The sequence below is a fragment of the Oncorhynchus masou genome, chromosome 19 (genome assembly GCF_036934945.1).
Source record: "Oncorhynchus masou masou isolate Uvic2021 chromosome 19, UVic_Omas_1.1, whole genome shotgun sequence".
NCBI classification, from domain to species: domain Eukaryota; kingdom Metazoa; phylum Chordata; class Actinopteri; order Salmoniformes; family Salmonidae; genus Oncorhynchus; species Oncorhynchus masou.
This window is the reverse complement of record NC_088230.1, coordinates 6,945,332-6,957,703: the sequence shown is the minus strand read 5'-3', so window position 1 is coordinate 6,957,703 and position 12,372 is coordinate 6,945,332. Positions and strand designations below refer to the sequence as shown.

The 12,372-nt window shown below is 42.4% G+C and overlaps 1 protein-coding gene across 1 annotated transcript in view; it reads left to right on the top strand.

The window, feature by feature from the left end:
• Positions 1–12,372, top strand: part of slc22a16 (solute carrier family 22 member 16) — a 72,219-nt gene that overhangs the window by 38,382 nt on the left and 21,465 nt on the right. The window contains exon 5 of the mRNA XM_064924833.1: positions 2,638–2,765. Coding sequence (XP_064780905.1) covers positions 2,638–2,765 — 128 coding nt within the window. The remainder of the gene's footprint in view (positions 1–2,637; positions 2,766–12,372) is intronic.

Below are 12,372 nucleotides of genomic sequence, written 5' to 3'. Positions count from 1 at the left end.
TGAGGGACAATCAAAGGTGAAATTGTTTTACATTCAGGAGCAAGCTATGGAGGATGCAGTGAAAGAAATGCTAGCTGACCTTCCAGCCGTACCGTCCACAATGAGGCTCCACTTGGGAAAATGTTCTACCGCGACGTCAGCTGCATGCGTTCTGCAACAGAGAATCTGGAGTGTGATTGCCAAAAAACAAAGTGCTTCAACTTTAATCCCACAGATGACCACACAGAAGACCCCATACACAGCACACCAGAACAAGTGTAGTGGGGATTTGGTGTGCCCTGGTGTGCGACCACACCATCTACCCAGGGATCAAACCAAGAGGTGAAAAAGACCCACTGCCAGGTGAAATGTATTCATAGAGTGGGTGAACCATCCTTCAACAGCCGGAAAAAAACTATCTCCTTTGGTGTCACTTTGACGATGTGCCAACCCTCATTCCTGACCCCACATGGCCATTGCAAGTGAGGAATGGGATACTCTGGCCAGCCACTAAAAATCTGAACATTACATCGTCAGCTTTCTATAATATTGATCAGTTCATGACTATTTTTGATATGCTCTTTCATTTTAATTCCAGGTTGTCGGACTACTGTAAAATGACAATTTTTTTATGTTTGTCCATTGAATATTTGATCAGATCCAGCTTGTGGTCTTGTTGACATGTTTATTTTTTTATAATTTCTACTCATCCTGTTGATCCTTCTTCGAAAAGATATATAAAATATTATTAAACAACATTCCTGTGGTCCTGTAAATTTGTCACATTTTATTTGATGGTTTTTTGATGGTTTATGATGGTTATTACCTGTTTATTACCTGTTTAACCTAAATACATAACAGAAAACGATAAAGGGTTAATTTTTCAAAAGTGTTGATGCCTAAATTGTCCTCAAAATTCTGGTATGACCGACTTACCAACAATGCAGTTTTGAGAAAAATATAATACAAATAAAACAAATAATTAAAGAGCAGCAATAAAATAACAATAGTGAGGGGGCACCGGTTAGTTGAGGTAATTGATGTAGTACGTAGAGTTATTATATATCCCATTTAGCAGACGCTTTTGTCCAAAGCGACTTACAAGTCAGCTGGGGCCACTACTTTTACATATGGGTGGTCCCAGCGGGAATCGAACCCACGACGCTTGGCGTTGCAAGCACCATGCTCTACCGACTGAGCCACACAGGACCACTAAAGTGACTCTGCATTGATAATTGATAACAGAGTAGGAGCAGCGTAAAGACAAGGGGGGGGGTGCAATGCAAATTGTCCGGGGAGCCATTTGATTAGATGTTCAGGAGTCTTATGGCTTGGGGTTAGAAGCTGTTTAGAAACCTCTTGGACCTAGACCTGGCGCTCCGGTACCGCTTGCCGTGCGGTAGCAGAGAGAGTGGTCTTTGACTAGGGTGGCTAGAGTCTTTGACAATTTTTAGTGCTTTCCTCCAGGTCCTGGATGGCAGGAAGCTTGGCCCCAGCGATGTACTGAGCAGTACGCACTACCCTCTGTAGTGCCTTGCGGTCAGAGGCCGAGAAATTGCCATACCAGGCAGTGATGCAACAAGTCAGGATGCTCTCGATGTTGCAGCTTTAGAACCTTTTGAGGATCTCAGGACCCATGCCAAATCTTTTTATTTTCCGGAGGGAGAATATGCTTTGTTGTGCCCTCTTCACAACTGTCTTGGTGTGTTTGGACCATTCTAGTTTGTTGTTGATGTGGACACCAAGGAATTTGAAGCTCTCAACCTGCTCCACTACAGCCCCTATCGATGAGAATGGGGGCGTGCCCGGTCCTCCTTTTCCTGTAGTCCACAATCATCTCCTTATTCTTGGTTACGCCACCCGGCCAAGTCTCTGACCTCCTCCCTATAGACTGTCTTGTCATTGTCGGTGATCAGGCCTACCACTGTTGTGTCGTCTGCAAACTTAATGATGGTGTTGGAGTCGTGCCTGGCCATGCATTTGTGGGAGAACAGGGAGTACAGGAGGGGACTGAGCACGCACCCCTGTGGAGCTCCAGCGTTGAGGATCAGTGTGGCAGATGTGTTGCTATACCTACCCTCACCACCGGGGTGGCTCGTCAGGAAGTCCAGGATCCAGTTGCAGAGGGAGGTGTTTAGTCCCAGGATCCTTAGCTTGGTGATGAGCTTTGAGGGTACTATGGTGTTGAACACTGAGCTGTAGTCAATGAATAGCATTCTTACATAAGTGTTCCTTATTTACTTTTTTGCTCTTTTGCACACCAGTATCTCTACCTGCACATGACCATCTGATCATGTATCACTCCAGTGTTAATCTACTAAATTGTAATTATTCGCCTACCTCCCCATGCCTTTTGCACACAATGTATATAGACTCTTTAAAATAATTGTGTTATTGACTTGTTTATTGTTTACTCCATGTGTAACTCTATGTTGCTGTCTGTTCACACTGCTATGCTTTATCTTGGCCAGGTCGCAGTTGTAAATGAGAACTTGTTCTCAACTAGCCTACCTGGTTAAATAAAGGTGAAATAAAAATAAACATTTAAAAAATAACAGCCACAGCTGGCCCAGTACCAGATGTCACCACACATAATGTCCCCATGCCAGCAATGCCTGCTGCCTTGCCCTGACATGTTCTGTGATTGGCTGTTTCTAGGTGCAGTGGAGTTCCCTTCCTACCTGATTGGCTGTTATGCGATGGACCGGGTGGGCAGGAAGAGGACATGTGCCCCAGCTCTGCTGCTGGCTGGAACGGCCTGCATGCTCATCATTGTGGTGCCAAATGTATGTACAAACAGTCACGTATGTTTGTGTGTGAGCTAAAACGAAATCAAAGGATATGATCCACCCAGAAAACATGATCCCATTGGCTCAATGTGGGCTAGATGTACAGGGGATAGCAAACACAAAGCCTACACTAAGCCCACAGCAGCCAAACACAGGGTAGCCTACACCAGTCCAACATAGGCTAGCTGACAGCAGCCCAACATGGGCCAGGCCACACCAAGACCTGCACAGGCTAACCCACACTAAGCCCAGCTACTTCATAATGTAGACGCAGAGGCTCATTACAATATTTTGGGCCGTGGTTTGCATATACACCAATTCATGCTAAACAAGATTACAATATAAATTGCTGACATCATTCAAACCATTGAGAGTTCGGAACTTTAAAGCCAAATATCTGAATAATATTTTTTCAGATAGAACCTTGTAGTTCAAATTTCACAAAATTATATTTGTTCAACCATTACTGAGAGTGTTGTTCCAGTTAAAATGTTCTGTTGTGTGGAATCACAATCTTTTTGTTATGCATATTACCAATGATAAAGTCTGTAAAATTACTTAGATAACTGCATGTGACATATGAGAAACGTTTAAGTTTCTCTGGCTTCTAATATGTACTGGATATTTTATTTCTGATGCTCCGAACCCATGACTGCATAGATTCTCTAAGTATCTCACAGGGAATTTGTGACTTCGCATGTCAAAATCTTTTTAGATACATACCTGTAGTTAAATGCCAAAATATGATATATTCCCATGTCACTGAGCAAGAAAGAAACAACCAAAAAAATAGCCACTACAATATTGAAACATGATTTTGTCATGAGTTCAGTACCATTTGCTTTATTTTTGCAGACCCACGAATATGGTGTATCAAATTTAGCTAGCTAATATTAGCATGCTAGCAACTAGTCAGCATAGGCTGCTACATGATAATCAGCTCACGTTAGCTAGCTATCTAGCATTAGCTAGTCCACCTAGCTAGCTGCTGTCCAATGGGAACCGATCCAACCTTGCTGGCTACGTCGCTAGCTAGATGACCATTGGTGAAAGTGAGGTCCCTATGAGATTCAAGCCTTTAAAAAGTGCCGTGTAGGAATAGCAAAGAAAATACTGGTTGATGATCTAGCTAAGTTAGCTATGACAGTTACCAGTGTGCATGCACAAATGCATGACAACACATTGTATCAAAGACAAGAAGGCATGCAGAATGGACAGCGTCTTTGGGACTGGACTGCCCCATCTAGCTAGCTAACAAAGGGTTACAAAATGCTGGTACACAGATGCATAGCTAATATAATTATATTTTTTTTATAGTCCATGACAATATGTGTTGCAAAGAAAATACCTGCATCAAATATTTCACATAGCTTTGTATGCTAGTGCAAAAAAATCTCTAGGTGTGTTTTTTTTTGCATAGAAAAGGTGAAGGGGGACACATTTATGATAGCTTGTGTGACCGACAATGAAAACCCCAGTGACTAGAAGATGTCCTCGTATACCCATATGTGACCGACCAGCTCGATTCGGTCTTATGTAGCAACATTTGAAATTGTGTTTTTTAGATTGGATAAAAGTAGAGACTCAGAGATAGAAAATGGTATATCATACATTGCAGTTGCGGAACAATGGGAAAGTAATTTAAATTGATTTTCTTTCGGATTTCATGTAATGGACATACACAAATTAGTCAAAATTGGTGAAGTGGAATGAATAAAATTACAAACGAAAAAACGGAAAAGTGGTGCGTGCATATATATTCACCCCCTTTGCGATGAAGCCCCTAAATAAGATCTGGTGCCACCAATTACCTTTAGAAGTCACATAATTAGTTAAATGAAGTCCACCTGTGTGCAATCTAAGTGTCACCTGAACTCAGTATATATACACCTGTTCTGAAAGGCCCCAGAGTCTGCAACACCACTAAGCAAGGGGCACCATCAAGCAAGCGGCACCATGAAGACCAAGGAGCTCTCCAAACAGGTCAGGGACAAAGTTGTGGAACAGTACAGACCAGGGTTGGGTTATAAAAAAATATCTGAATCTTTGATCGTCTCACGGAGCACCATGAAATCCATTATTAAAAAATGGAAAGAATATGGCTCCACATCAATCCTGCCATGAGAGGGCCGCCCACCAAAACTATGGACCAGGCAAGGAGGGCATTAATCAGAGAGGGAACAAAGAGACCAAGGATAACCCTGAAGGAGCTGTAAAGCTCCATAGTGGACATTGGAGTATCTGTCCATAGGACCACTTTAAGCCGTACACTCCAAAGAGCTGGACTTTATGGAAGAGTGGACAGAAAAAAGCCATTGCTGAAAGAGGCAAACGCGTTTGGTTTTTGCCAAAAGGCATGTGGGAGACTCCTCAAACATATGGAAGAAGGTACTCTGGTCAGATTGAGATTATTGACCATTGTCATGATGTTGCCCTCTTTGAGTACAGCGAGCACCATCCCCCGCTCTCTGCTTCTACAACCAGACTACTGTGGGCAGAGTGAGGTTGTAAATTCCTAAGGAAGACCCTGCCTCATGGACACACAGTTAAAGAGAGTAGTTTTCATGGAGACAAAGGAAATCCTTCCACCTCACAGAACGTGAGGTTCGAACAAATTTCATGTTCCAGAGAAAGTGTAAAAGATCGGTGAAGAATCCAGCTACGAACTGGTGCGTTTGTCACAACTTGGGAAGCTCACGAGAGACGGTGTGGCCACATTACCATAACACTGTTTATATAATAGCCTCAGATGTAAACCTCATATCTAATTGTTGTATAAGATGAATGAGTGAGTTTGATACTGTTTTAATAGTGGTGTAATATGATTGTGGACTGTTTAATGAAGAAAAATACAATTCCCTTTTGATTTGAACTAAATCAGAGGACCGCTGCAGAGCACAGTTAGGGTCAGACATCCTGGGACAGCCCTTTTCTGCCTTTCTGAATAAAGCCCAACTTTGAGAAATCATCAGTAGATCAAGTTTTTCTCCATTAGGAGGGGGACTAAAGGTTGCAGACCACTGCTGAATCTTTCAACCATACCATGTGGTTAAACTCTTAGACTATCGATACCGACAGAGTGAGAACAAGTCTTTGATACTAATTACTAGTCTGCAGCTAGGAATTCGGCATCATTGAACGCGAAGAACGACAACCGCCGAAACATGCATTCTATAACGAATGTCACTCTGAACAATCCCCTCTAACCACAACCCCCCAGACAATTCTGCAAAAGAAATTAACTTTTCACCAGCGATCAAGACGACACACTGAGCCTAAATATATATATTGATTGCAATTGTTCCCGACTGAGTGAGCGCTCATGTGTAAGGATTAGCATTTCAATTGTTATAATTATTAACTCTGTAATGACTTCTTAGTCGACTACCCTATTATCCCTTTGTCTAACAAGCTGCCATGCCGGTTCAGCCCACTAGGGCACATTCTATCATTTCATGTAACCATATTTACTGTTTGTTAATGCATTTCTGTGAATTACTTAGTCAGTAATAAATACATTATTTAAGACAATTAATGTATGGATGACTCATAGTGAAGAATGGGTTCGTGCAGATAACCAACAATTTACGATGTTTGGAATGAGACTAACGTGAGGTAAAATAAATAAATAATTTATCAGAAGACTATTGATCAGATATGAAAATATCTGAAAGGTTATATTGGGAAAATTATAACTTTGTAATCTGAATTCTTTCCTTGGTGCCCTATTTCCTAGTTAATTACAGGTACACTATTAATGACTTTGATTGCGTTATACTAATTACAGGGAATCTTTGATGAAACTATGTCTTCAATTTAATGATAGTAAAGACACGACACCATGAAGGAAAAAGCTATGCCTGGAGCAAACCCAACACATCTCATCACCCTGAGAACACTATCCCTACAGTGAAGTATGGTGAATAGTTATGCACGCTCAAGTTGTCTGTTTTTTTTCTCTTATTTCTTGTTTGTTTCACAATAAAACATATTTAGCATCTTCAAAGTGGTAGGCATGTTGTGTAAATCAAATGATACAAAACCCCAATTTTAATTCCAGGTTGTAAGGCAACAAAATAGGAACAATGCTAAGGGGGTGAATACTTTCGCAAGCCACTGTATTTACCAACTATGTCTATCAACAGTTGTCACAGTGACATCGTGAACATTCTATTGAAATGGTTACTTGCATAGTGGAGTCTTTTGTTAAGACATGTACCCTAGCTAGCTAATAAATTAACCATAATCCCAACTCATGACGTTACTACCCTGCATGAATCTGCAGGTAGCCAACCAACAAGGTTAAATGTTATCTAGCTAACATTAGGCTCTAACTACCAAAGCAAATGTCTCTGAGATATGAATAATATTACTAGACAGATCATTTACGCACCATTAGCTAGCGAGCCAACCAGCTAAAAGATAGCTAGCTAGCTGACAGTAGACTTTAACTTGAAAGGAAAATGACTTTCTGACAAAATTAGAAACGTGTAATATCTGAAAATGTAGCTAGCTTGACTCTTACCCATATATAAAGTGGGGAGAACAAGTATTTGATACACTGGCGATTTTGCAAGTTTTCCTACTTACAAAGCATGTGTAATTTTTTATCATAGGTACACTTCAACTGTGAGAGACGGAATCTAAAACAAAAATCCAGAAAATCACATTGTATGATTTGTAAGTAATTAATTTGCATTTTATTACATGACATAAGTATATGACCAGGCCAGGTCATCTGATGCTGCACTCAATCACTCTCCTTGGTCAAATAGCCCTTACACAGCCTGGAGGTGTGTTGGGTCATTGTCCCGTTGAAAAACAAATAATAATCCCACTTATTTGCATAAATATTTGGAAAGTATTCAGACCACCTTACTTTTTCCACATTTTGTTAAATTAGTCTTATTCTAAAATGTATTAAATATATTTTTTTCCACATCAATCTACACACAATAACCCTTAATGACAAAGCAAAAACTTTTTAAAAACATTTTTGCAAATGTATAAAATAAAAAAATGGAAATATCACATTTACAGATCCTCTCAAGCAATGTTGGATGGGGAGCATCGCTGCACATCTATTTTCAGGTCTCTCCAGAGATGTTCGATCGGGTTCAAATCCGGGCTCTGGCTGGGCCACTCAACGCATGTCCCGAAGCTATTCCTGCATTGTCTTGGCTGTGTGATTTGATGACGCTCTGGAGTCGGTCTCTCTGAACAGTACTTTGCACCTTTCATCTGGATGGTGCCAGGTTTCCTCCGGACGTGACGCTTGGCATTCAGGCCAAAGAGTTCAATCTTGGTTTCATCAGACCAGAGAATCTTTTTTATCACAGTCTGAGAGTCCTTTAGGTGCCTTTGGTAAACTCCAAGCAGGCCGTCATGTGCCTTTTACTGAAGAGTGGCTGCCATCTGGCCAATCTACCACAAAGGCCTGATTGGTGGAGTGCTGCAGAGATGGTGTCCTTCTGGAAGTTTCTCTCCATAGAGGAACTCTGGAGCTCTGTCAGAGTGACCATCGAGTTCTTGGTCACCTCCCTGACCAAGGCCCTTCTCCCCCGATTGCTCAGTTTGGCCAGGCTGCCAGCTCTAGGAAGAGTCTTGGTGGTTCCAAACTTCTTCCATTTAAGAATGGAAGCCACTGTGGTCTTGGGGACCTTCAATGTTTCACACATGTTTTGATACGCTTCCCCAGATCTGTGCCTTGACACAATCCTTGGTTTTTGTTCTAACATACACTGTCAACTGAGGGAACTTATATAGAAAATGTGGTGCCTTTTCAAATCATGTCCAATCAATTGAATTTACCACAGGTGGACTCTAATCAAGTTGTACAATCATCTCAAGGATGATCAATGGAAATCGGATTCAACTGAGCTCAATTTCGAGTCTCATAACAAAGGGTCTGAAAACTTTTTTTCATACTTTTGCAAACAATTCTAAAAACCTGTTTTCGTTTTGTCATTATGGGGTATTGTGTGTAGATTGATGAGGATTTTTTTCCTTTAATCCATTTTAGAGTAAACCTGTAACGTAACAAAATGTGGAAAAGGGGAAGGGGTCCGAATACTTTCCACATGCAACGTATACAGTTGGCTGTGCTTTCCATGCATCAGCAAGACCAAACAATTACCTCCGGTATGATGCAGGGGGGTGGTGTGTGTCGATTTGTCAATAACATCTGGTGCGCAAAGTAATATCTAGGAAGTCTCGAGGTATTGTTCGCGTGAGGTAGAGTACCTCATGATAAGCTGTAGCCCACACTATCTACCAAGAGTTTTCATCTATATTTTTCATAGCTGTCTATTTACCACCACAAACCGATGCTGGCACTAAGACCGCTCTCAACAAGTTGTGTAAGACCATAAGCAAACATGTAAATGCTCATCCAGAAGGTGCGCTCCTAGTGGCCGGGGACTTTTACTTAATTTCACATGTGCAACCAGTGGGAAAAAAACTCTAGACCACCTTTACTCAACACACAGAGACACGTACAACGCTCTTCCTCACCCTCCATTTGCCAAATCTGACTCTAAATCTATCCTCCTGATTTCTGCTTACAAGCAAAGACTAAAGAAGGGAGTACCAGTGACTCGATCAATATGAAGTGGTCAGATGACGCAGATGCTACGCTACAGGACTGTTTTGTTAGCACAGAGTGGAATATGTTCCGGGATTCATCCAATGGCATTGAGGAGTATATCACCTCAGTAACCGGCTTCATCAATAAGTGCATCGATGACGTTGTCTCCATAGTGACCGTAGGTACATATCCCAAACAGAATCAATGGATTACAGGCAACATCTGCACTAAGCACCAAGTTAGAGCTTCAAGGTGCGGGGCACATTTTTAACAATAAAAAAAGTATTATTACTTTATTTCACCTTTTATTTAACCAGGTAAGCTAGTTGAGAACAAGTTTTCATTTACAACTGCGACTTGGCCAAGATAAAGCAAAGCAGTGCGACAGAAACAACAACACAGAGTTACACATGGAATAAACAAACGTACAGTCAATAACATAATAGAAAAAAAGTATATATACAGTGTGTGCAAATGGCATGAGGAGGTAAGGCAATAAATAGGCCATAGTAGCAAAGTAATTACAATTTAGCAGATTAACACTGGAGTGATAGATGAGCAGATGATGATGAGCAGATGATGGTGTGTTAGTAGTGATACTGGTGTGCAAAAGAGCAGCAAAGTAAATAAATACAATATGTGGATGAGGTAGGTAGATTGACAGATGGACTATGTACAGATGGACTATGTACAGCTGCAGCGATCAGTTAGCTGCTCAGGTAGCTGATGTTTAAAGTTAGTGAGGGAAATGTAAGTCTCCAGCTTCAGCGATTTTTGCAATTTGTTCCAGTCACGGGCAGCAGAGAACTGGAAGGATAGGCGGCCAAAAAAGGCGTTGGCTTTGGGGGTGACCAGTGAGATATACCTCCTGTAGAGTGTGCACCGGTTGGGTATTGTTATTGTGACCAGTGAGCTGAGATAAGGTGGAGCTTTACCTAGCATATAGACTTATAGATGACCTGGAGCCAGTAGGTCTGGCGACGAATATGTAGCGAGGGCCAGCCGACTAGAACATACAGGTCGCAGTGGTGGGTGGCGCTTTGGTAACAAAACGGATGGCACTGTGATAGACTGCATCCAATTTGCCAAGTAGACTATTGGAAGCCAAAGAGGATCGGTAGTATCGTCAGTTTTACTAGGGTAAGATTGGCGTCGTGAGTGAAGGAGGCTTTGTTGCGAAATAGAAAACCGATTCTAGATTTGATTTTGGATTGGTGATGTTTGATATTAGTGCGGAAGTAGAGTTTACAGTCTAGCCAGACACCTAGGTATTTGTAGTTGTCCACGTATTCTAGGTCGGAACCGTCCAGAGTAGTGATGCTTGTCGGGCGGGAGGGTGCGGGCAGCGAACGGTTGAAAAGCATGCATTTGGTTTTGCTATCGATTAAGAGCAGTTGGAGGCCACAGAAGGAGTGTTGTATGGCATTGAAGCTTGTTTGGAGGTTTGTTAACACAGTGTCCAAGGAAGAGCCAGATGTATACAGAATGGTGTCGTCTGCGTAGAGGTGGATCAGGGAATCACACGCAGCAAGAGCGACATCGTTGATATATACAGAGAAAAGAGTCAGCCAGAGAATTGAAACCTGTGGTACCTTCATAGAGACTGCCAGAAGTCTGGACAACAGGCCCTCAGATTTTACACACTGAACTATAGCTGTGAAGTAGTTGGTGTACCAGGCGAGGCAGTCATTTGAGAAACCAAGGCTATTGAGTCTGCCGATAAGAATACAGTGATTGACAGAGTCAAAAGCCTTGGCCAGGTCGATGAAGACGGCTGCACAGTACTGTCTTTTATCGATGGCGGTTATGATATCGTTAAGGACCTTGAGCATGGCTGAGGTGCACCCATGATCAGCTCAGAAACAGGATTGCACAGCGGAGAAGTTACGGTGGGAATTGAAATGGTCAGTGATCTGTTTATTAACTTAGCTTTCAAAGACTTTAGAAAGGCAGGGCAGGATGGATATAGGTCTGTAACAGTTTGGGTCTAGAGTGTCACCCCCTTTTAAGAGGGGGATGACCGTGGCAGCTTTCCAATCTTCAGGGATCTCGGACGAAATGAGAGGTTGAACAGACTGTTAATAGGGGTTGCAACAATGGCGGCAGATAATTGTAGAAAGAGAGGGTCCAGATTGTCTAGCCCAGCTGATTTGTACGGGCCCAGGTTTTGCAGCTCTTTCAGAACATCTGCGATCTGGATTTGGGTGAAGGAAAAGCTGGGGAGGCTCGGGCAAGTAGCTGCGAGGGGTCCGGAGCTGGTGGCCAGGGTTGGGGTAGCCAGGAGGAAAGCATGGCCGGTCATAGAGACATGCTTATCGGTGGTGACCGTGTCACCTAGCCTCAGTGCAGTGGGCAGCTGGGAGGAGGGTCTCTTGTTCTCCATGGACTTTACAGAGTCCCCAAACATTTTGGAGTTACAGCTACAGGATGCACATTTCTGTTTGAAAAAGCTAGCCTTTAGTTTCCTGACTTCCCTGAACAGTTGCATATCGCAAGGACTATTCAATGCTATTGCAGTCCGCCACAGGATGTTTTTGTGCTGGTCAAGGGCAGTCAGGTCTAGAGTGAACGAAGGGCTATATCTGTTCTTCGTTCTACATTTTTTTAATGGAGCATGCTTATTTACGATGGTGAAGAAATTACTTTTAAAGAATGACCAGGTATCCTCGACTGACAGGATGAGGTCAATATCCTTCCAAGATACCCGGTCCAGGTCGATTAGAAAGGCCTGCTTGCAAAAGTGGTTTAGGGAGCGTTTGACAGTGATGAGGGGTGGTTGTTTGACCGCAGAAACATAGCGGATGCAGGCAATGAGGCAGTGATCGCTGAAATCCTGATTGAAAACAGCAGAGGTGTATTTGGAGGGCAAGTTGGTCAGTTCCCATGTTTACGGATTTAGGTTTCCTTGATCATTTGTGTGAGATTGAGGGCATCTAGCTTAGATTGTAGGTCTGCTGGGGTGTTATGCATATCCCAGTTTAGGTCACCTAACAGAATGAACTCTGAAGATAGATGGGG